Source organism: Somniosus microcephalus, chromosome 2 (assembly GCF_052327205.1).
Source record: "Somniosus microcephalus isolate GS21.2 chromosome 2, FLI_Smic_1.0, whole genome shotgun sequence".
NCBI lineage: Eukaryota > Metazoa > Chordata > Chondrichthyes > Squaliformes > Somniosidae > Somniosus > Somniosus microcephalus.
Genome location: NC_140988.1, coordinates 101,376,018 through 101,400,284, shown reverse-complemented (window position 1 = coordinate 101,400,284; position 24,267 = coordinate 101,376,018). Strand labels below are relative to the sequence as shown.

At 44.5% G+C, this 24,267-nt stretch overlaps 1 protein-coding gene across 2 annotated transcripts in view; it reads left to right on the top strand.

Annotated features, from left to right (window-relative positions):
* The window catches only part of fhip1aa (FHF complex subunit HOOK interacting protein 1Aa), a 198,591-nt gene extending 196,587 nt beyond the window's left edge, over positions 1-2,004 (top strand). For both annotated transcript variants that reach the window (XM_086011686.1, XM_086011678.1), the window contains one exon: positions 48-2,004. In XM_086011686.1, coding sequence (XP_085867812.1) covers positions 48-131 — 84 coding nt within the window. In that variant the 3' untranslated portion in view covers positions 132-2,004. The remainder of the gene's footprint in view (positions 1-47) is intronic.
* Positions 2,005-24,267: the final 22,263 nt, after the last annotated feature.

The window sequence follows — 24,267 nt, the reverse complement described above, 5'->3', positions numbered from 1 at the left end:
AAGTAGTGTCAATCACAACCTGATTATTTTTAAAATTCTTCTGACAGTTGTGTGTCGTATCTCTGGCCCTGTTCAGAACCCTTATCAATCTGAACTGTGAGGATGTTATGTTGCAGCTTGTCCTGAGGTAAGAAAATGTTGAATATAGTAGAGAGCTACTTGTTTAAGAAGAATTAAATAGTAATTGGCAAAAGGGTCATGGGTTGAAACTGCTGTGTGATATTCAAACTAACACATTAATGTGTTTCCATGAGAATTCCTTTCTCCTCTATTTTAATGAAGGCCACTGTAACTAAAATAAGGGGCCGAGGAATTTCAAACAAACATGCTAACACATTTGTTGAGCATCACACAGTGCAACCACATGTAGAAATGTTTGATTTCAGCATTCCTGGTACAGAGCTTCACACACCAGGAAGGCTAAAGACGCAAATTTAACTCCTATATGCATTACTTTATGTTTTGTGTTTAAGGTTGGCATGGAAACATTCTATTCTTTGTGTTCCTTTTTGTAATGTTAAATATTGTTTATAAAATCAAGCACTGTACATCAGGGATTTAATACAAAGCAGCGATGTGTCTTTTAAAAAAAAAATGTAAATTGACAATATTGCATACCCTCATCCATTTGCCATTCATGTTTTTATATGGCCATAACTCAGCTAGGCCCGTCTCCCTCTGACCCCACCCCCATCCCAGTCGGAGTGACGGACACAACAGTTTGTCATCCTGTGCCCTTCACATTCTGGAGGAGCTCGGTGAACCAGTTCAGCTTTCCTCCCCGCTTCGAAAGGTTCTCTGTTCCTACCATCACAGGTTCCTGACTTTTAGAACCAGGCACTGCAACTTCTAGCATCTCGAAGGAAGGGCAAGCGCAGTTTGTGCTTTAATTGATTTCTGCTAGCTGTTTCAATCATGCGCCCTTTGCAACACTAAGCTCTTGGCATTCAAATTTTGCTCTTTTTAGGCCATTATGTTACTTTACTCAAAAACCCCAATTTTGTGATCCCATTAAAAAAATATCTGTGCCTGGTATTTTTGGCTGCCAGGGTGTAGCTAAGCAAAGGTGCAGCAAACTGTGTGCAATTTGCAGAGTCTGAATAATGGGCACGAGCTCCCAGCACAGCTTTGGTCTTGCACTGACAGCTTGGATAATGAAGTGCACAAAAGCTGGCTAGTAGCTCAAACTTAAAGGGTTGTTGCCACTTAAAGTTTAAATAGTTGAATATGAGGGAAAATATTATTTCAGATGTTGTAAAGGTTTAATTAAAGGATTTTAAATATTTGGTCATCCTTTGCCAAGGCTGTAGTGAGGGTACGGGGGAGAAGAAGCACTAGACAAAAAAATGAAGTGAAAGAAAACCCCATGCGGAGGCACAAAACCAAGTGTGTGGGCAGGTGACAGAGCAACACAGTACCCAATGCCCCTGACTGATGCCTGACAAAGTGGTCACACTACCACGTGGATGGGTTTAACAACAGTTGTCGTGTTTGGAACACCAGGGCACAGTCACCAGAGGACAACAGTGCAGTATGCCTGTCGGGAGGATGGTGACGAGGCTCAGTGGTCTGTACATTACACGGGTGCCTTCTACAATGCTCTACCTTCTTAGGAACCTTGCATCTGGGAAAAGTTTTGTACCTTATAAACTAGTGCCTTCTTTCCATAGGGAAGATGATGTGTGGGTTTCGCCTTGCAAATAGGGCCTCTGTCACTTGCTTGTTGCATCTGTGGACAGCCAACATATTGATTTGGCATATGGTCCCAGTGCTGGATTGGAAGAATTGGGTAGCGTAATAGTTTAATGCAGTAGTGACCTTCACATCCATAGGAAGAGCTGTCCCAGTGGTAGAAGTTGTTTTCAGGTTAGGCTACAGTAGGTTGCATTGCTTTGTGACAGATCTCCTTCGAGATGCCCAGGAAGGAAAGTTTGGGCCGGTAGACTCTGGTTCTGTGATAAGTACTGGTACACGGAAGATTCTCCTCTCTGGCCATTATCTGAGGCTCAACTATGTTTTTGCAACCTTGGCATCCTATTCCGCTTACAAGGTGGCCTACATCCAACTTCGTAATATTGCTCGTCTTCACCTGGCCTCAGCTTATCTGCTGCTGAAACCTTCATTCATGCTTACGTTAACTCCAAACTCGACTATTCCAATGCACTCCTGACTGGCCTCCCATCTTCCACCATTCGTAAACATCAGCTCATCCACATTTGTGATTCATACCCATCCCGTTCACCCATCACCCCTGTGCTCACTGACCTACATTGGCTCCCGGTCCATTAACGTCTCAAATTTAAAATTCTCATCCTTGTGTTCAAATCCCTCCATGGCCTCGCCCCTCCCTATCTCTGATACCTCCTCCAGCTGTACAACTCTCTGAGAACTCTGCGTTCCTCCAATTCTGACCTCTTGTGTATTCCCGATTTCCTTCACCCCTCCATTGGTGGCTGTACCTTCAGTTGTCTCTGCCCTAAGCTCTGGAATTCCTTCCATAAACCTCTCCACCTCCATCTCTCAGGCGCCCCTTAAAACCTACCTCTTTGGCCAAGCATTTGGTCACCTGTCCTAATATCTCTTTATGTGGCTCGGTGTCAAATTTTGTCTGAACGCTCTTGTGAAGCGCTGTGGGACGTTTTACTATGTTAAAGGCAAATTGTTGTTGTTGCACTCTGGGCTCATTGTTGGCCACAGCCTCTGTTTGGGCCTGTGCAAATTCTTTCATTTCAGGGGTACAGTTTGTAGGACCTTTGTCATTAGGCAGATTCAAATTTGGGGACCTCATGTTTTCTCCAAAGGAGGTATTATGTATTGTGGCTAACCCTAACCCTAACCCTAAATGCTGATGCTCATTTTCAGGTACTTGGGCTAATCACAGCAGCCGTCTTTCTGATGCTTAATCCCCAACTGTAATCGGCAGCCCATCAAGTATATCTGTTCAGACAGTGGCTAACATTGCAGGGTTCCCCTTGTCCTATCCAGCTCAGATAGTCAGTGAGGAAGCTCAAGGAAATAAATAGTTACTGGTTTTGTGATTGAATCGGTCATATTCCTTTCTTATTACATAGGGTTTTGAAATTATTACCAGTATTTTGGGGGTTACTTCTTGTGATTCGATCTATTTTGCTGTGTGAAACCACAGACCAATGGCCTTATCTATAGGCATTCCTCTTCAGGTATATCTCCAGTAGAAGCAGGTACAAGGAAAAAGCCTACAGCACAGGTTACATAGCCCATCAACTGCAACATTTTCAATGGCTAGCTCAAGTATCAGTACTGCGTGACATGACCAAAGAAGGGTAGCCTCATTTTCGTGTACCCTACCAAGATGCAGAACAACTAATAAGCAGGTGTCTAGTCACGGAGTGCCACTCTTGACTCAGCCTTCAGCTTAGAATCATAGAGTAGTACAGCACAGAAAGAGGCCATTTGGCCCAGTGAGTCTTTCGAAGAGCAATCCAGCTAGTCCCACTCCCCCGCACTTTCCCTATATCCCTGCAATTTTTTCTCCTTCAAGTATTTATCCAATTCCCTTTTGAAAGCTGCTGTTGAATCTGTATCCACCACCCTATCAGGCAGAGCATTCCAAATCCTAACCACTCGTTGCATAAAAAACTTTTCCCTCATGTCGCCTCTGGTTCTTTTACCAATCACCTTAAATCTGTGCCCTCTGATTATTGACCCATCAGCCATTGGAAATATTTTCTGTTTATTTACTTTTTCTAAACCCTTCATGAATTTAAACACCTCTTATCAAATCTCCTTTTAGTCTTCTCTACTCTAAGGAAAACAACCCCAGCTTCTCCAGTCTATCCACGTAACTGTAATTCCCCATCCCTGGGACCATTCTAGTAAATCTCTTCTGTACCCTCTCCAAAGCCTTCACGTCCTTCCTAAAGTGCGGTGCCCAGAATTGGACACAATACTCCAGCTGGGGCTGAACTAGTGTTTTATATAGTTTTCGCATAACCTCCTGGCTTTTGTGCTCTATGGCTCTGTTTACAAAGCCCAGGATCCCATATGCTCTTCAACGATTTGTGCACAAACACCCCAGATTTCCCTGTTCTTGCACCCCCTTTAAAATTGTACCATTTAGCTTGTATTGTTTCTCCTCAGTCTTCCTACCAAAATGTATCCCCTCACACTTTTCTGCATTGAATTTCATCTGCCATGTGTCCGCCCATTCCACTAGCCTGTCTGTGTCCTCTTGCTATTACTATCTTCCTCATTGTTTACTACACTTCCAAGTTTCGTGTCATCTGCAAATTTTGAAATTGTGCCCTGTACCCCTAAGTCCAAATCATTAATGGGTGCTTGGATGGACATTATAAGACTGAATCCCATCAGTCATCTCGTAGTCCATCTACATGAATGAAAGATTTACACACAGGTAGTTTAAGAGATCGCTGAGGTATGGGGCTGCCTGAAAATAGACCTATTCTAAAACCATCAACTTCTTGTTTCTGCACTCTGATCAGGGTGGGAGGCATGTGCTTGGAAGCTGAAGGCTTGTTTCTTTTTCCTGCAGACAGAAAGTTCTGTATATCCTGTTTCTGTTCCCAATACCCAAGGTACTGCAGAAATGCACAGACTAAGGCCCCGATTTTCCCGAAGGTGCGGGGAATTGTCGGGTTCCCCGAATGTCGGGTTCCGACTTGAATCTAAATGGGTCAGCCAGCTGCATGCAATTTTCCCTCAATTGGCCAATTAATTTCCAGCGTGTGGGCACCCTTGCTAAGTGTCCAATTCCAGTCAGAAAGCCCCACATTATGATGTCATCATTCGTGGTGCTTTTAAAGTCTCCAGCAAGCTTCTCAACCTCTGCAGGCTTCCCAACCAGTTGGACAGAATGGCACAGGAGCCTGCACCAGCTGCTGCCAGCGGCAGAGGCCGAGCTGCCGCCAAATTTGACGAGACCTCATTGCAGACATTGGTGGATGGGGTTAGGGCCCACAGGGAGGTCCTCTTCCCTAGCTCAGGGAGGAAGAGGCCTCCCAAAGAGACCAGGGCTGCCTGGATGGAGGTGGCTGCAGAGGTCAACTCTCAGGGAGTCACCCGTCGGACCTGGATGCAGTGCAGGAAGCACTTCCATGACCTTCACCGTACAGGAAAAGTAAGTATGAAGTTTCCATCACCCTCAACCTGATCCCCATTGCCGTTCCCCAACAGCACTCAGCTTCAGCAATCACTTCCTCCACATCCCACTTCACAGTCACATCCATGCACCCTTACCCATTCCCTCTCTCTCTATGCTCACATTCACATAACTATTCCACCATGCAGCCCTCACAAATTTGATTGAATTTTTTGAGGGGGTGACTAGGTGTGTGGATGAGGGTAACGCAGTGGATGTGGTATACATGGATTTCAGTAAGGCCTTCGATAAAGTCCCGCACAGGAGACTGGTCAAGAAGGTAAGAGCCCATGGAATCCAGGGTGCCTTGGCACATTGGATACAAAACTGGCTTAGTGGCAGAAGGCAGAGGGTGATGGTCGAAGGTTGTTTTTGTGACTGGAAACCTGTGGCCAGTGGGGTACCACAGGGATCGGTGCTGGGTCCCTTGCTGTTTGTGGTCTACATTAATGACTTGGATATGAATGTAAAGGGTATGATCAGTAAATTCGCGGATGATACTAAAATTGGTAGGGTGGTAAATAGCGAGGAGGGTAGCCTCAGTCTGCAGAACGATATAGATGGGTTGGTCAGATGGGCGGAACAGTGGCAAATGGAATTTAACCCGGAAAAGTGCGAGGTGATGCACTTTGGGGGGTCTAACAAGGCAAGGGAATACACAATGAATGGTAAGACCCTAGGCAAGACGGAGGGTCAGAGGGATCTGGGTGTGCAGGTACACAGATCCCTGAAGGCGGCGGAACAGGTGGATAAGGTGGTAAAAAAGGCATATGGGATACTTGCCTTCATTAGCCGAGGCATAGAATATAAGAGCAAGGAGGTTATGATGGAGCTGTATAAAACACTGGTTAGGCCACAGCTGGAATACTGTGTGCAGTTCTGGTCGCCACACTACAGGAAAGATGTGATCGCGTTAGAGAGGGTGCAGAGGAGGTTCACCAGGATGTTACCAGGGCTGGAGCGCTTCAGCTATGAAGAGAGACTGGGCAGATTGGGTTTGTTTTCCTTGGAGCAGAGGAGGCTGAGGGGGGACATGATTGAGGTGTACAAAATTGTGAGGGGCATAGATAGGATGGATGCTGAGGAGCTTTTCCCCTTAGTAGAGGGGTCAATAACTAGGGGGCATAGATTCAAGGTAAAGGGAGGGAGGTTTAGAGGGGATTTGAGAAAGAACTTTTTCACCCAGAGGGTGGTTGGAGTCTGGAACTCACTGCCTGAAAGGGTTGTGGAGGCAGAAACCCTCACAACATTTAAGAAGCATTTGGATGAGCATTTGAAATGCCATAGCATACAAGGCTACGGGCCAAATGCTGGAATATGGGATTAGATTAGACAGGGCTTGATGGCCGGCATGGACACGATGGGCCGAAGGGCCTCTATCTGTGCTGTATTACTCTATGACTCTATGACTCTATGACTGCCTCTCACTCTGATGCTTGGAACACAACTGACAACACACAGGGAGGGCCCTTGGTCTTGCAGCCTCACACCATCTTTGTCTCCTTCTAAGTATCTATGCTATGCAATCTCTACACTCACTCCTGCGCTCTCACTCAAACTCCACTTGTCTCCCTCATTGCAGGAAAAGAGAGCTCACAATAGGAGAGAGCGAGCGAGGACTGGAGGAGGACCACCCTCAATCGCCCACCTGACCCCCTGGGAGGAAGCAGTGATGGAGATTGCTGGGGCTGACGTGGCTGTGGAAGCTGGGGCAGGAGAGACAGGAGCAAGCCTGCAAGCTGGTGACAGAATAGTTTCCCATTTCTCTCATTGACATAGCATGAGTCGCTGATATGATTCTGAAGCTACATCATTTGGACTTATGAGCATCTGCCAAATCCAATGTGCAAGTAGCCTTGGCATCAGATATCTAACTCTTTCCTTTACTCCCCCACAGGACCATCCGGAGCCCCCGTCGCCACTGCCGAGGAGGAAGAGGCTTTGCAGCCAGACTCCTCAGAGGAAGCTCCAGTCTCTGAGGGCGCAGCGTCAGCAGAAGTAAGCGCACCCAGCACCAGCGCAGACACTCACACCTCGGGGGGGCTTTCGGGACATAGAGTAGTGTTGTCACCTGGTGTTTCACAGCTCACAAGTGAGCATCAGCAGATTGTGGAGACAGGGACAGCAGTGGAGAGTCCTCGTTGGAGGGCGCAGGCCTCTGCCAGCTCAGCTCAGCTGCATGTCGACCCTATGTCTCTGGGTCCATCCGCAAGAGAGGAGGTGATGGATTTCCATGCACAGATGCAGGAGTCTCTGGCAGGTTTTGTCTCCAGGGTCGCTGCGAGTATGGAGCAAATGGAGGAGTCCATGACGAGCATGAGCACAGCCTTATTGGAGTCATTGGCGCATGAAAGCATCACCACGGAAAGGATGGCTACCTCCGTGGTAAGGCTGGCTACCGCCGAGGAGAGGAGGGCTGCGGCTGAGGAGAGGAGAGCTACGGCCATGGAGGAGCTTAGTCACCAGGGTATCGAAAACATGGTGAGTGCTCAGAATAGAATGACATCTCTTGAGGAGCGATGTGCATCTATTGAGCTCCGAAACCAGACCTTCATGGAAGTCCCTCTGAGCAGGACTTCCAGTGCAGAGACGGTTCCCCATGGCCCCCCTGATGTGCAGCAAGGTGCTCACCAGCCACTTGCAGGCGCTGACTGGGAGCTGACCCATGAGGGGGAGGTTGTTGGCACACCTCAAGGAAGTGGGGGCTCCTCTCCACGCGCTCACACTTCCATGCCACGTCACAGCCCCGCCGGAGTCCACACCCAAGTGAGATAGGAGTCTCAACCCTTGCACAGCCGCAGGAGCAGCAGACTGCTGGCGAGCCCTCACAGGCTCGCCACCCCAGAGGACGCCCGCCAAAGGTGTCGAGACAGGAGCAGCAGGAAAGTGAGCAAGGGGCCTCCACATCTGCTGAAGCCACAGGGGTACCACTATGTAGGAGCACGTGTAAGAGAAAAATAAAGCACAACTAATCACAAGGGTAGTCACTTGGGTGAAAAGTCTTGTATATAGTTTTAATGCCATCAGTTTCCTGTACATTAAAAATCTGGTGGCAACTGCTGCAGTTATGGCGTCTGTCATTTGGCGAATGGGGATATCACATTGAGGCCTTAGGATTACTTGCAGATGTCAGCAAGCTGGTCAAATAGGTAGAAATGCGCAGGCATGGGCCACTGTCCATGGTCAGCTAAGAAGCAGTGAGGCTACAGTGTCTGATGTACCAGGCTACGCAAATCTGCCCAGGATGAGTGTGTTCCTCGCATTCCGCCCAGCAATGTTCTCGCGCACTGGTGCCGCTGGTTGACGGGCCTCTGCAGGATGCTCGTTTCCCTCCTCCTCCTCCTCCTCCTCCTCCTCCTCCTCCGCATCAGCATCATCCTCATCCGAGGCAGCTCTGTGAGGAGCCTCTTGGTCCTGCGGAATCGGCAAGCCACGACGCTGTGCCATGTTGTGAAGCACACAGCATACCACGACGATTTTGGAGACCCTGGCTGATGAGTACTGTAGGGCTCCACCTGATCTATCGAGGCATCTGAAGCGCATCTTTAGCAATCCGATGGCTTGCTCGATAATGCATCTGGTGGAAATGTGGTTGGAGTTGTAGCGCTCCTCAGCTTCGTTGGCTGGTCTCCTCAACGGCGTCATTAGCCAAGACCACAGGGGATATCCCTTGTCTCCAATTAGACATCCCTGAAGTTCATTTGGCGGACTGAATAGCGGAGGCACAGTAGATTGGCGCAGTATGAAGGAGTCATGGCAGCTGCCAGGGTACTTGGCACAAACATGCAAAATCTCCTTCTTGTGGTCACACACCAGCTGAACGTTAAGGGAGTAGAAGCCCTTGCGGTTGACAAAAACTCCTGGATTGCGGTGGGGTGCCCTAAGGGCCACATGTGTGCAGTCAATGATGCCCTGCACCCTTGGAAAGTCTGCCAGCTGAGCTAATCCAAGCGCTCGCGCCCTCACACTTGCGCGATCCCTGGTGAAATGGATGTGATTGTGCGCGAGGGCAAAGAGGGCATCAGTGACCTGCTTGATGCAAGTGTGTGCGGCCGCCTGGGAGATGCCGCTGATGTCTGCTGCTGATCCCTAGAAGGAGCCTGAGGTATAAAAGTTGAGTGCGGTGGTGACTTTGATGGCAACTGGTAAGGAGTGTCGACCTGGTGCTCTGGGCTCCAGGTCTTGCTGGAGCATTGCGCAGATGTCAGTCACTCCCTCTCGCGAAAGTCGGAGCCGCCTTTGGCACTGCTGCTCAGTCATGTTGAGGTAGCTCACCATGTGTCTGTAGACCCTGTTTGGAGGGTATCTCCTGCGCCGACGGCCTTCCATGCGCTGGCCCCTTCTGGCCTGTGCTGCCTCAGGTGGCTGAGCCGCATCCTGTTGCTCCTGCTGGTGCTGCTGTTGCTGGTGCTGCTGTTGCTGGCGCTGCTGTTGTTGCTGGATCTGCTCCAGCCTCCTCTGCTGTTGGAGATCCTCTAATGCCAAGAAGGGAAGGAACAAAAGGCCTCCCATGCTTCTGGCAGATGCCTCCGTTGAGGAAGCGCTGAGTTAGGGTGCTGAGAGGGGCTTCCCAGGAGCTCACACTGGAGAAGTGTGTGAGGCTCCAACCTTCCACAGCTGTGCCTAAGTCTTCAACAAGTTGCCCCAAGCCTGGAGCAACAAGGTCCTGCAGCCTACCAATGCTGTCTGATTAAATCTCTTCATTCCTGATTGACCTGCAGCTGAAAGTAAGCAAGCCGACATTGTTCACGCCAGGTTTCATCAGCGGTGTTCCCACCAGGCGTGGTTTACGTGGGGAAAATTGCAAGGGCCCCTTAAAATTGGATTACAGCTGCCAATTATTGATCATTAGGCTCCCGCCGACCAGACCCGCCGGCTGCGGGCAGGACTGATTCGGGTCTCGCTGAAACACCGGGGCGAAAGTCGGGCGGGGCAGGGAATTGGGCAGGGGGGTTCGCGATCCCCAATTTCTGCGATTTTCAGCCCCTGCCCGCCTGAAACCCCGCCCGACGGCTCCGGGAAAATCAGGGCCTAAGTGTTTATGATCATTCCATACTGGCTCCATCAGTAATGATTCTGAATGATCCTCACAATGAGCACAGTCAGCATTTCTTACCCTACAACAAGGGTTAGATGCTCGATCCTGAACTGGAGATTTGTTATTGAATGGCATTAGATTCTAGATCCAAGTTTTCCCTTTTTGATGGTTGAGGCCCAGCTCAATTCCTGGAACTTGTCCGTTAACCAGGCTTATAATATCAAGTGGTGGAAGTTTTCAGAATGTGTGCAGTTAGGTCCATTGTCCCCTTCATTTCTGAGTTTCATTATATTCTATAATATCTGCAAATATCTGCAGTAATTGTATGAGCAGGTCTAAAGCACAAAGACCCCACAAGGTAAGCAATCTCACTTTCTTGTGTTCTTCACTCTACCTGGATAGCTGTGTTGGTTGCGATAAGGTTGTAGATGGACGAGAACAAGCAACTGCTGCCTGCTTAGGCTCAATCCCAACACCGTGCTAGACTGCTTTCTAATTTACAAATATTAATACAACGTTAACAATTAACTTTAATATTAAATATTAACTGCTACCATCAATTCCAGTTAATGCATAGTATTCCTTTAACACTGCAAATAATATTCACTGACTAAATATGTGCAGGAGACCGTGGGGTAGAATTGCATGGAATTCTCTCGCTGTAAATTTGACGGAAGATCAGCAGAAACCCTGCAGAACTAGTGTAAACCCGAGTATAAACTCTGGTGTATTCTCTGCAGAACTAGTGTAAACCCTAGTATAAACCCTGGTGTAATCTCAACAGAACTAGTGTAAACCCTAGTATAAACCCTGGTGTAATCCCTGCAGAACTAGTGTAAACCCTAGTATAAACCCTGGTGTAATCCCTACAGAACTAGTGTAAACCCTAGTATAAACCCTGGTGTAATCCCTACAGAACTAGTGTAAACCCTAGTGTAAACCCTGGTGTAATCCCAACAGAACTAGTGGAAACCCTAGTATAAACACTGGTGTAATCCCTGCAGAACTAGTGTAAACCCTGGTGTAATCCCTACAGAACTAGTGTAAACCCTAGTGTAAACCCTGGTGTAATCCCAACAGAACTAGTGGAAACCCTAGTATAAACCCTGGTGTAATCCCTACAGAACTAGTGGAAACCCTAGTATAAACCCTGGTGTAATCCCTACAGAACTAGTGTAAACCCTAGTATAAACCCTGGTGTAATCTTTGCAGAACTAGTGTAAACCCTAGTATAAACCCTGGTGTAATCCCTGCAGAACTAGTGTAAACCCTAGTATAAACCCTGGTGTAATCACTACAGAACTAGTGTAAACCCTAGTATAAACCCTGGTGTAATCCCTACAGAACTAGTGTAAACCCTGGTGTAATCACTACAGAACTAGTGTAAACCCTAGTATAAACCCTGGTGTAATCCCTACAGAACTAGTATAAACCCTGGTGTAATCTTTGCAGAACTAGTGTAAACCCTGGTGTAATCCCTGCAGAACTAGTGTAAACCCTAGTATAAACCCTGGTGTAATCACTACAGAACTAGTGTAAACCCTAGTATAAACCCTGGTGTAATCCCTACAGAACTAGTGTAAACCCTGGTGTAATCCCTACAGAACTAGTGTAAACCCTAGTATAAACCCTGGTGTAATCCCTACAGAACTAGTGTAAACCCGAGTATAAACCCTGGTGTAATCCCTACAGAACTAGTATAAACCCTGGTGTAATCTTTGCAGAACTAGTGTAAACCCTGGTGTAATCCCTACAGAACTAGTGTAAACCCTGGTGTAATCACTACAGAACTAGTGTAAACCCTAGTATAAACCCTGGTGTAATCCCTACAGAACTAGTATAAACCCTGGTGTAATCTTTGCAGAACTAGTGTAAACCCTGGTGTAATCCCTGCAGAACTAGTGTAAACCCTAGTATAAACCCTGGTGTAATCACTACAGAACTAGTGTAAACCCTAGTATAAACCCTGGTGTAATCCCTACAGAACTAGTGTAAACCCTAGTATAAACCCTGGTGTAATCCCTGCAGAACTAGTGTAAACCCTAGTATAAACCCTGGTGTAATCCCTGCAGAACTAGTGTAAACCCGAGTATAAACCCTGGTGTAATCTTTGCAGAACTAGTGTAAACCCTAGTATAAACCCTGGTGTAATCCCTACAGAACTAGTGTAAACCCTAGTATAAACCCTGGTGTAATCCCTGCAGAACTAGTGTAAACCCTAGTATAAACTCTGGTGTAATCCCTGCAGAACTAGTGTAAACCCGAGTATAAACCCTGGTGTAATCCCTGCAGAACTAGTGTAAACCCCTAGTATAAACCCTGGTGTAATCCCTGCAGAACTGGTGTAAACCCTAGTATAAACTCTGGTGTAATCCCTACAGAACTAGTGTAAACCCCTAGTATAAACTCTGGTGTAATCCCTACAGAACTAGTGTAAACCCTAGTATAAACTCTGGTGTAATCCCTACAGAACTAGTGTAAACCCTGGTGTAATCCCTACAGAACTAGTGTAAACCCTAGTATAAACTCTGGTGTAATCCCTGCAGAACTAGTGTAAACCCGAGTATAAACCCTGGTGTAATCCCTACAGAACTAGTGTAAACCCTAGTATAAACCCTGGTGTAATCCCTGCAGAACTAGTGTAAACCCTAGTATAAACCCTGGTGTAATCCCTACAGAACTAGTGTAAACCCTAGTATAAACCCTGGTGTAATCCCTGCAGAACTAGTGTAAACCCTAGTATAAACCCTGGTGTAATCCCTACAGAACTAGTGTAAACCCTAGTATAAACCCTGGTGTAATCCCTGCAGAACTAGTGTAAACCCTAGTATAAACTCTGGTGTAATCCCTACAGAACTAGTGTAAACCCTAGTATAAACTCTGGTGTAATCCCTACAGAACTAGTGTAAACCCTAGTATAAACCCTGGTGTAATCCCTACAGAACTAGTGTAAACCCCTAGTATAAACCCTGGTGTAATCCCTACAGAACTAGTGTAAACCCTAGTATAAACCCTGGTGTAACCCCTACAGAACTAGTGTAAACCCTAGTATAAACCCTGGTGTAATCCCTACAGAACTAGTGTAAACCCTAGTATAAACCCTGGTGTAATCCCTACAGAACTAGTGTAAACCCTAGTATAAACCCTGGTGTAATCCCTACAGAACTAGTGTAAACCCTAGTATAAACTCTGGTGTAATCCCTACAGAACTAGTGTAAACCCTAGTATCAACCCTGGTGTAATCCCTACAGAACTAGTGTAAACCCTAGTATAAACCCTGGTGTAATCCCTACAGAACTAGTGTAAACCCTAGTATAAACTCTGGTGTAATCCCTACAGAACTAGTGTAAACCCTAGTATAAACCCTGGTGTAATCCCTGCAGAACTAGTGTAAACCCTAGTATAAACCCTGGTGTAATCCCTGCAGAACTAGTGTAAACCCGAGTATAAACCCTGGTGTAATCCCTACAGAACTAGTGTAAACCCTAGTATAAACTCTGGTGTAATCCCTGCAGAACTAGTGTAAACCCGAGTATAAACCCTGGTGTAATCCCTACAGAACTGGTGTAAACCCTAGTATAAACCCTGGTGTAATCCCTGCAGAACTAGTGTAAACCCGAGTATAAACCCTGGTGTAACCCCTACAGAACTAGTCTAAACCCTAGTATAAACCCTGGTGTAATCCCTACAGAACTAGTGTAAACCCTAGTATAAACTCTGGTGTAATCCCTACATAACTAGTGTAAACCCTAGTATAAACTCTGGTGTAATCCCTACAGAACTAGTGTAAACCCTAGTATAAACCCTGGTGTAATCCCTACAGAACTAGTGTAAACCCTATTATAAACTCTGGTGTAATCCCTACAGAACTAGTGTAAACCCTAGTATAAACCCTGGTGTAATCCCTACAGAACTAGTGTAAACCCTAGTATAAACCCTGGTGTAATCCCTACAGAACTGGTGTAAACCCTATTATAAACCCTGGTGTAATCCCTGCAGAACTAGTGTAAACCCTAGTATAAACCCTGGTGTAATCCCTACAGAACTGGTGTAAACCCTAGTATAAACTCTGGTGTAATCCCTACAGAACTAGTGTAAACCCCTAGTATAAACCCTGGTGTAATCCCTACATAACTAGTGTAAACCCTAGTATAAACTCTGGTGTAATCCCTACAGAACTAGTGTAAACCCTAGTATAAACTCTGGTGTAATCCCTACAGAACTAGTGTAAACCCCTAGTATAAACCCTGGTGTAATCCCTACATAACTAGTGTAAACCCTAGTATAAACTCTGGTGTAATCCCTACAGAACTAGTGTAAACCCTAGTATAAACTCTGGTGTAATCCCTGCAGAACTAGTGTAAACCCGAGTATAAACCCTGGTGTAATCCCTACAGAACTAGTGTAAACCCTAGTATAAACCCTGGTGTAATCCCTACAGAACTAGTGTAAACCCTAGTATAAACCCTGGTGTAATCCCTACAGAACTAGTGTAAACCCTAGTATTAACCCTGGTGTAATCCCTACAGAACTGGTGTAAACCCTATTATAAACCCTGGTGTAATCCCTGCAGAACTAGTGTAAACCCTAGTATAAACTCTGGTGTAATCCCTGCAGAACTAGTGTAAACCCTATTATAAACCCTGGTGTAATCCCTACAGAACTAGTGTAAACCCTAGTATAAACCCTGGTGTAATCCCTACAGAACTAGTGTAAACCCCTAGTATAAACTCTGGTGTAATCCCTGCAGAACTAGTGTAAACCCTAGTATAAACCCTGGTGTAATCCCTACAGAACTAGTGTAAACCCTAGTATAAACCCTGGTGTAATCCCTACAGAACTAGTGTAAACCCTAGTATAAACCCTGGTGTAATCCCTACAGAACTAGTGTAAACCCCTAGTATAAACTCTGGTGTAATCCCTGCAGAACTAGTGTAAACCCTAGTATAAACCCTGGTGTAATCCCTACAGAACTAGTGTAAACCCCTAGTATAAACCCTGGTGTAATCCCTACAGAACTAGTGTAAACCCCTAGTATAAACCCTGGTGTAATCCCTACAGAACTGGTGTAAACCCTAGTATAAACTCTGGTGTAATCCCTACAGAACTAGTGTAAACCCCTAGTATAAACTCTGGTGTAATCCCTACAGAACTGGTGTAAACCCTAGTATAAACTCTGGTGTAATCCCTACAGAACTAGTGTAAACCCTAGTATAAACCCTGGTGTAATCCCTACAGAACTAGTGTAAACCCTAGTATAAACCCTGGTGTAATCCCTACAGAACTGGTGTAAACCCTAGTATAAACCCTGGTGTAATCCCTGCAGAACTAGTGTAAACCCTAGTATAAACCCTGGTGTAATCCCTACAGAACTAGTGTAAACCCTAGTATAAACCCTGGTGTAATCCCTACAGAACTGGTGTAAACCCTAGTATAAACCCTGGTGTAATCCCTGCAGAACTAGTGTAAACCCGAGTATAAACCCTGGTGTAATCCCTACAGAACTAGTGTAAACCCTAGTATAAACTCTGGTGTAATCCCTACATAACTAGTGTAAACCCTAGTATAAACCCTGGTGTAATCCCTGCAGAACTAGTGTAAACCCGAGTATAAACCCTGGTGTAATCCCTACAGAACTAGTGTAAACCCTAGTATAAACCCTGGTGTAATCCCTACAGAACTAGTGTAAACCCTAGTATAAACCCTGGTGTAATCCCTACAGAACTAGTGTAAACCCGAGTATAAACCCTGGTGTAATCCCTACAGAACTAGTGTAAACCCTAGTATAAACCCTAGTGTAACCCCTACAGAACTAGTGTAAACCCTAGTATAAACCCTAGTGTAACCCCTACAGAACTGGTGTAAACCCTAGTATAAACCCTGGTGTAATCCCTACAGAACTAGTGTAAACCCCTAGTATAAACCCTAGTGTAACCCCTACAGAACTAGTGTAAACCCTAGTATAAACCCTAGTGTAACCCCTACAGAACTGGTGTAAACCCTAGTATAAACCCTGGTGTAATCCCTACAGAACTAGTGTAAACCCTAGTATAAACCCTGGTGTAATCCCTACAGAACTAGTGTAAACCCTAGTATAAACCCTGGTGTAATCCCTACAGAACTAGTGTAAACCCTAGTATAAACTCTGGTGTAATCCCTACAGAACTAGTGTAAACCCTAGTATAAACCCTGGTGTAATCCCTACAGAACTGGTGTAAACCCCTAGTATAAACCCTGGTGTAATCCCTACAGAACTAGTGTAAACCCTAGTATAAACCCTGGTGTAATCCCTACAGAACTAGTGTAAACCCCTAGTATAAACCCTGGTGTAATCCCTACAGAACTAGTGTAAACCCTAGTATAAACCCTGGTGTAATCCCTACAGAACTAGTGTAAACCCGAGTATAAACCCTGGTGTAATCCCTACAGAACTAGTGTAAACCCTAGTATAAACTCTGGTGTAATCCCTACAGAACTAGTGTAAACCCTAGTATAAACCCTGGTGTAATCCCTACAGAACTAGTGTAAACCCTAGTATAAACTCTGGTGTAATCCCTACAGAACTAGTGTAAACCCTAGTATAAACCCTGGTGTAATCCCTACAGAACTGGTGTAAACCCTAGTATAAACTCTGGTGTAATCCCTACAGAACTAGTGTAAACCCTAGTATAAACCCTGGTGTAATCCCTACAGAACTAGTGTAAACCCTAGTATAAACCCTGGTGTAATCCCTGCAGAACTAGTGTAAACCCTAGTATAAACCCTGGTGTAATCCCTGCAGAACTAGTGTAAACCCTAGTATAAACCCTGGTGTAATCCCTGCAGAACTAGTGTAAACCCTAGTATAAACCCTGGTGTAATCCCTACAGAACTAGTGTAAACCCTAGTATTAACTCTGGTGTAATCCCTACAGAACTAGTGTAAACCCCTAGTATAAACCCTGGTGTAATCCCTGCAGAACTAGTGTAAACCCTAGTATAAACTCTGGTGTAATCCCTACAGAACTAGTGTAAACCCTAGTATAAACCCTGGTGTAATCCCTACAGAACTAGTGTAAACCCTAGTATAAACCCTGGTGTAATCCCTACAGAACTAGTGTAAACCCCTAGTATAAACCCTGGTGTAATCCCTGCAGAACTAGTGTAAACCCTAGTATAAACTCTGGTGTAATCCCTACAGAACTAGTGTAAACCCGAGTATAAACCCTGGTGTAATCCCTACAGAACTAGTGTAAACCCTAGTATAAACCCTGGTGTAATCCCTACAGAACTGGTGTAAACCCTAGTATAAACCCTGGTGTAATCCCTACAGAACTAGTGTAAACCCTAGTATAAACCCTGGTGTAATCCCTGCAGAACTAGTGTAAACCCTAGTATAAACTCTGGTGTAATCCCTACAGAACTAGTGTAAACCCCGAGTATAAACTCTGGTGTAATCCCTGCAGAACTAGTGTAAACCCGAGTATAAACACTGGTGTAATCCCTACAGAACTAGTGTAAACCCTAGTATAAACCCTGGTGTAATCCCTACAGAACTGGTGTAAACCCTAGTATAAACCCTGGTGTAATCCCTGCAGAACTAGTGTAAACCCTAGTATAAACTCTGGTGTAATCCCTGCAGAACTAGTGTAAACCCCTAGTATAAACCCTGGTGTAATCCCTACAGAACTAGTGTAAACCCCTAGTATAAACCCTGGTGTAATCCCTACAGAACTAGTGTAAACCCTAGTATAAACCCTGGTGTAATCCCTACAGAACTGGTGTAAACCCTAGTATAAACTCTGGTGTAATCCCTACAGAACTAGTGTAAACCCTAGTATAAACCCTGGTGTAATCCCTACAGAACTAGTGTAAACCCTAGTATAAACTCTGGTGTAATCCCTACAGAACTAGTGTAAATCCTAGTATAAACTCTGGTGTAATCCCTACAGAACTAGTGTAAATCCTAGTATAAACTCTGGTGTAATCCCTACAGAACTAGTGTAAATCCTAGTATAAACTCTGGTGTAATCCCTACAGAACTGGTGTAAACCCTAGTATAAACCCTGGTGTAATCCCTACAGAACTAGTGTAAACCCTAGTATAAACTCTGGTGTAATCCCTACAGAACTAGTGTAAATCCTAGTATAAACTCTGGTGTAATCCCTACAGAACTGGTGTAAACCCTAGTATAAACTCTGGTGTAATCCCTACAGAACTAGTGTAAACCCTAGTATAAACCCTGGTGTAATCCCTACAGAACTAGTGTAAACCCTAGTATAAACTCTGGTGTAATCCCTACAGAACTAGTGTAAACCCTAGTATAAACTCTGGTGTAATCCCTACAGAACTAGTGTAAACCCTAGTATAAACCCTGGTGTAATCCCTACAGAACTAGTGTAAACCCTAGTATAAACCCTGGTGTAATCCCTACAGAACTAGTGTAAATCCTAGTATAAACCCTGGTGTAATCCCTACAGAACTAGTGTAAACCCTAGTATAAACCCTGGTGTAATCCCTACAGAACTAGTGTAAACCCCTAGTATAAACTCTGGTGTAATCCCTACAGAACTAGTGTAAACCCCTAGTATAAACCCTGGTGTAATCCCTACAGAACTAGTGTAAACCCTAGTATAAACCCTGGTGTAATCCCTGCAGAACTAGTGTAAACCCCTAGTATAAACCCTGGTGTAATCCCTACAGAACTGGTGTAAACCCGAGTATAAACTCTGGTGTAATCCCTGCAGAACTAGTGTAAACCCTAGTATAAACCCTGGTGTAATCCCTGCAGAACTAGTGTAAACCCCTAGTATAAACCCTGGTGTAATCCCTGCAGAACTAGTGTAAACCCGAGTATAAACCCTGGTGTAATCCCTACAGAAATAGTGTAAACCCCTAGTATAAACTCTGGTGTAATCCCTACAGAACTAGTGTAAACCCCTAGTATAAACCCTGGTGTAATCCCTGCAGAACTAGTGTAAACCCTAGTATAAACTCTGGTGTAATCCCTGCAGAACTAGTGTAAACCCTAGTATAAACCCTGGTGTAATCCCTGCAGAACTAGTGTAAACCCCTAGTATAAACCCTGGTGCAATCCCTACAGAACTGGTGTAAACCCTAGTATAAACTCTGGTGTAATCCCTACAGAACTAGTGTAAACCCCTAGTATAAACCCTGGTGTAATCCCTGCAGAACTAGTGTAAACCCCTAGTATAAACCCTGGTGTAATCCCTACAGAACTGGTGTAAACCCTAGTATAAACTCTGGTGTAATCCCTACAGAACTAGTGTAAACCCTAGTATAAACCCTGGTGTAATCCCTACAGAACTAGTGTAAACCCTAGTATAAACTCTGGTGTAATCCCTGCAGAACTAGTGTAAACCCTAGTATAAACCCTGGTGTAATCCCTGCAGAACTAGTGTAAACCCTAGTATAAACCCTGGTGTAATCCCTACAGAACTAGTGTAAACCCTAGTATAAACCCTGGTGTAATCCCTACAGAACTAGTGTAAACCCCTAGTATAAACCCTGGTGTAATCCCTACAGAACTAGTGTAAACCCTAGTATAAACCCTGGTGTAATCCCTACAGAACTAGTGTAAACCCTAGTATAAACCCTGGTGTAATCCCTACAGAACTAGTGTAAACCCTAGTATAAACTCTGGTGTAATCCCTACAGAACTAGTGTAAACCCTAGTATAAACCCTGGTGTAATCCCTACAGAACTAGTGTAAACCCTAGTATAAACCCTGGTGTAATCCCTACAGAACTAGTGTAAACCCTAGTATAAACCCTGGTGTAATCCCTACAGAACTAGTGTAAACCCTAGTATAAACCCTGGTGTAATCCCTGCAGAACTAGTGTAAACCCTAGTATAAACCCTGGTGTAATCCCTACAGAACTAGTGTAAACCCTAGTATAAACCCTGGTGTAATCCCTACAGAACTAGTGTAAACCCCTAGTATAAACCCTGGTGTAATCCCTACAGAACTAGTGTAAACCCTAGTATAAACCCTGGTGTAATCCCTACAGAACTAGTGTAAACCCCTAGTATAAACTCTGGTGTAATCCCTACAGAACTAGTGTAAACCCCTAGTATAAACTCTGGTGTAATCCCTACAGAACTAGTGTAAACCCTAGTATAAACCCTGGTGTAATCCCTACAGAACTAGTGTAAACCCTAGTATAAACCCTGGTGTAATCCCTACAGAACTAGTGTAAACCCTAGTATAAACCCTGGTGTAATCCCTACAGAACTAGTGTAAACCCGAGTATAAACCCTGGTGTAATCCCTACAGAACTAGTGTAAACCCCTAGTATAAACTCTGGTGTAATCCCTACAGAACTGGTGTAAACCCTAGTATAAACCCTGGTGTAATCCCTACAGAACTAGTGTAAACCCTAGTATAAACCCTGGTGTAATCCCTACAGAACTAGTGTAAACCCTAGTATAAACCCTGGTGTAATCCCTACAGAACTAGTGTAAACCCGAGTATAAACCCTGGTGTAATCCCTACAGAACTGGTGTAAACCCTATTATAAACTCTGGTGTAATCCCTGCAGAACTAGTGTAAACCCCTAGTATAAACCCTGGTGTAATCCCTACAGAACTAGTGTAAACCCGAGTATAAACCCTGGTGTAATCCCTACAGAACTAGTGTAAACCCTAGTATAAACCCTGGTGTAATCCCTACAGAACTAGTGTAAACCCGAGTATAAACCCTGGTGTAATCCCTACAGAACTAGTGTAAACCCTAATATAAACCCTGGTGTAATCCCTGCAGAACTAGTGTAAACCCTAGTATCAACCCTGGTGTAATCCCTACAGAACTAGTGTAAACCCTAGTATAAACCCTGGTGTAATCCCTACAGAACTAGTGTAAACCCCTAGTATAAACCCTGGTGTAATCCCTACAGAACTAGTGTAAACCCCTAGTATAAACCCTGGTGTAATCCCTACAGAACTAGTGTAAACCCTAGTATAAACCCTGGTGTAATCCCTACAGAACTAGTGTAAACCCCTAGTATAAACTCTGGTGTAATCCCTACAGAACTAGTGTAAACCCTAGTATAAACCCTGGTGTAATCCCTACAGAACTAGTGTAAACCCCTAGTATAAACTCTGGTGTAATCCCTACAGAACTAGTGTAAACCCCTAGTATAAACTCTGGTGTAATCCCTACAGAACTAGTGTAAACCCGAGTATAAACCCTGGTGTAATCCCTACAGAACTAGTGTAAACCCTAGTATAAACCCTGGTGTAATCCCTACAGAACTAGTGTAAACCCCTAGTATAAACTCTGGTGTAATCCCTACAGAACTAGTGTAAACCCTAGTATAAACCCTGGTGTAATCCCTACAGAACTAGTGTAAACCCTAGTATAAACCCTGGTGTAATCCCTACAGAACTAGTGTAAACCCTAGTATAAACCCTGGTGTAATCCCTACAGAACTAGTGTAAACCCTAGTATAAACCCTGGTGTAATCCCTACAGAACTAGTGTAAACCCCTAGTATAAACTCTGGTGTAATCCCTACAGAACTAGTGTAAACCTGAGTATAAACTCTGGTGTAATCCCTACAGAACTAGTGTAAACCCTAGTATAAACCCTGGTGTAATCCCTACAGAACTAGTGTAAACCCTAGTATAAACCCTGGTGTAATCCCTGCAGAACTAGTGTAAACCCTAGTATAAACCCTGGTGTAATCCCTACAGAACTAGTGTAAACCCCTAGTATAAACTCTGGTGTAATCCCTACAGAACTAGTGTAAACCCTAGTATAAACTCTGGTGTAATCCCTACAGAACTAGTGTAAACCCCTAGTATAAACTCTGGTGTAATCCCTACAGAACTAGTGTAAACCCCTAGTATAAACCCTGGTGTAATCCCTACAGAACTAGTGTAAACCCTAGTATAAACTCTGGTGTAATCCCTACAGAACTAGTGTAAACCCCTAGTATAAACTCTGGTGTAATCCCTACAGAACTAGTGTAAACCCCTAGTATAAACTCTGGTGTAATCCCTACAGAACTAGTGTAAACCCTAGTATAAACTCTGGTGTAATCCCTACAGAACTAGTGTAAACCCCTAGTATAAACTCTGGTGTAATCCCTACAGAACTAGTGTAAACCCCTAGTATAAACTCTGGTGTAATCCCTACAGAACTAGTGTAAACCCCTAGTATAAACTCTGGTGTAATCCCTACAGAACTAGTGTAAACCCCTAGTATAAACTCTGGTGTAATCCCTACATAACTAGTGTAAACCCCTAGTATAAACCCTGGTGCAATCCCTACAGAACTGGTGTAAACCCTAGTATAAACTCTGGTGTAATCCCTGCAGAACTAGTGTAAACCCTAGTATAAACCCTGGTGTAATCCCTGCAGAACTAGTGTAAACCCTAGTATAAACCCTGGTGTAATCCCTACAGAACTAGTGTAAACCCTAGTATAAACCCTGGTGTAATCCCTACAGAACTAGTGTAAACCCTAGTATAAACCCTGGTGTAATCCCTGCAGAACTAGTGTAAACCCCTAGTATAAACCCTGGTGCAATCCCTACAGAACTGGTGTAAACCCTAGTATAAACTCTGGTGTAATCCCTACAGAACTAGTGTAAACCCCTAGTATAAACCCTGGTGTAATCCCTACAGAACTAGTGTAAACCCTAGTATAAACCCTGGTGTAATCCCTACAGAACTGGTGTAAACCCTAGTATAAACTCTGGTGTAATCCCTACAGAACTAGTGTAAACCCTAGTATAAACCCTGGTGTAATCCCTACAGAACTAGTGTAAACCCTAGTATAAACTCTGGTGTAATCCCTGCAGAACTAGTGTAAACCCTAGTATAAACCCTGGTGTAATCCCTGCAGAACTAGTGTAAACCCTAGTATAAACCCTGGTGTAATCCCTACAGAACTAGTGTAAACCCTAGTATAAACCCTGGTGTAATCCCTACAGAACTAGCGTAAACCCTAGTATAAACCCTGGTGTAATCCCTACAGAACTAGTGTAAACCCTAGTATAAACTCTGGTGTAATCCCTACAGAACTAGTGTAAACCCTAGTATAAACCCTGGTGTAATCCCTACAGAACTAGTGTAAACCCTAGTATAAACCCTGGTGTAATCCCTACAGAACTAGTGTAAACCCTAGTATAAACCCTGGTGTAATCCCTACAGAACTAGTGTAAACCCTAGTATAAACCCTGGTGTAATCCCTGCAGAACTAGTGTAAACCCTAGTATAAACCCTGGTGTAATCCCTACAGAACTAGTGTAAACCCTAGTATAAACCCTGGTGTAATCCCTACAGAACTAGTGTAAACCCCTAGTATAAACCCTGGTGTAATCCCTACAGAACTAGTGTAAACCCTAGTATAAACCCTGGTGTAATCCCTACAGAACTAGTGTAAACCCCTAGTATAAACCCTGGTGTAATCCCTACAGAACTAGTGTAAACCCTAGTATAAACCCTGGTGTAATCCCTACAGAACTAGTGTAAACCCGAGTATAAACCCTGGTGTAATCCCTACAGAACTAGTGTAAACCCGAGTATAAACCCTGGTGTAATCCCTACAGAACTGGTGTAAACCCTATTATAAACCCTGGTGTAATCCCTGCAGAACTAGTGTAAACCCTAGTATAAACCCTGGTGTAATCCCTACAGAACTAGTGTAAACCCTAGTATAAACTCTGGTGTAATCCCTGCAGAACTAGTGTAAACCCTAGTATAAACTCTGGTGTAATCCCTGCAGAACTAGTGTAAACCCTAGTATAAACCCTGGTGTAATCCCTACAGAACTAGTGTAAACCCCTAGTATAAACCCTGGTGTAATCCCTACAGAACTAGTGTAAACCCCTAGTATAAACTCTGGTGTAATCCCTACAGAACTAGTGTAAACCCTAGTATAAACCCTGGTGTAATCCCTACAGAACTAGTGTAAACCCCTAGTATAAACTCTGGTGTAATCCCTACAGAACTAGTGTAAACCCCTAGTATAAACTCTGGTGTAATCCCTACAGAACTAGTGTAAACCCGAGTATAAACCCTGGTGTAATCCCTACAGAACTAGTGTAAACCCTAGTATAAACCCTGGTGTAATCCCTACAGAACTAG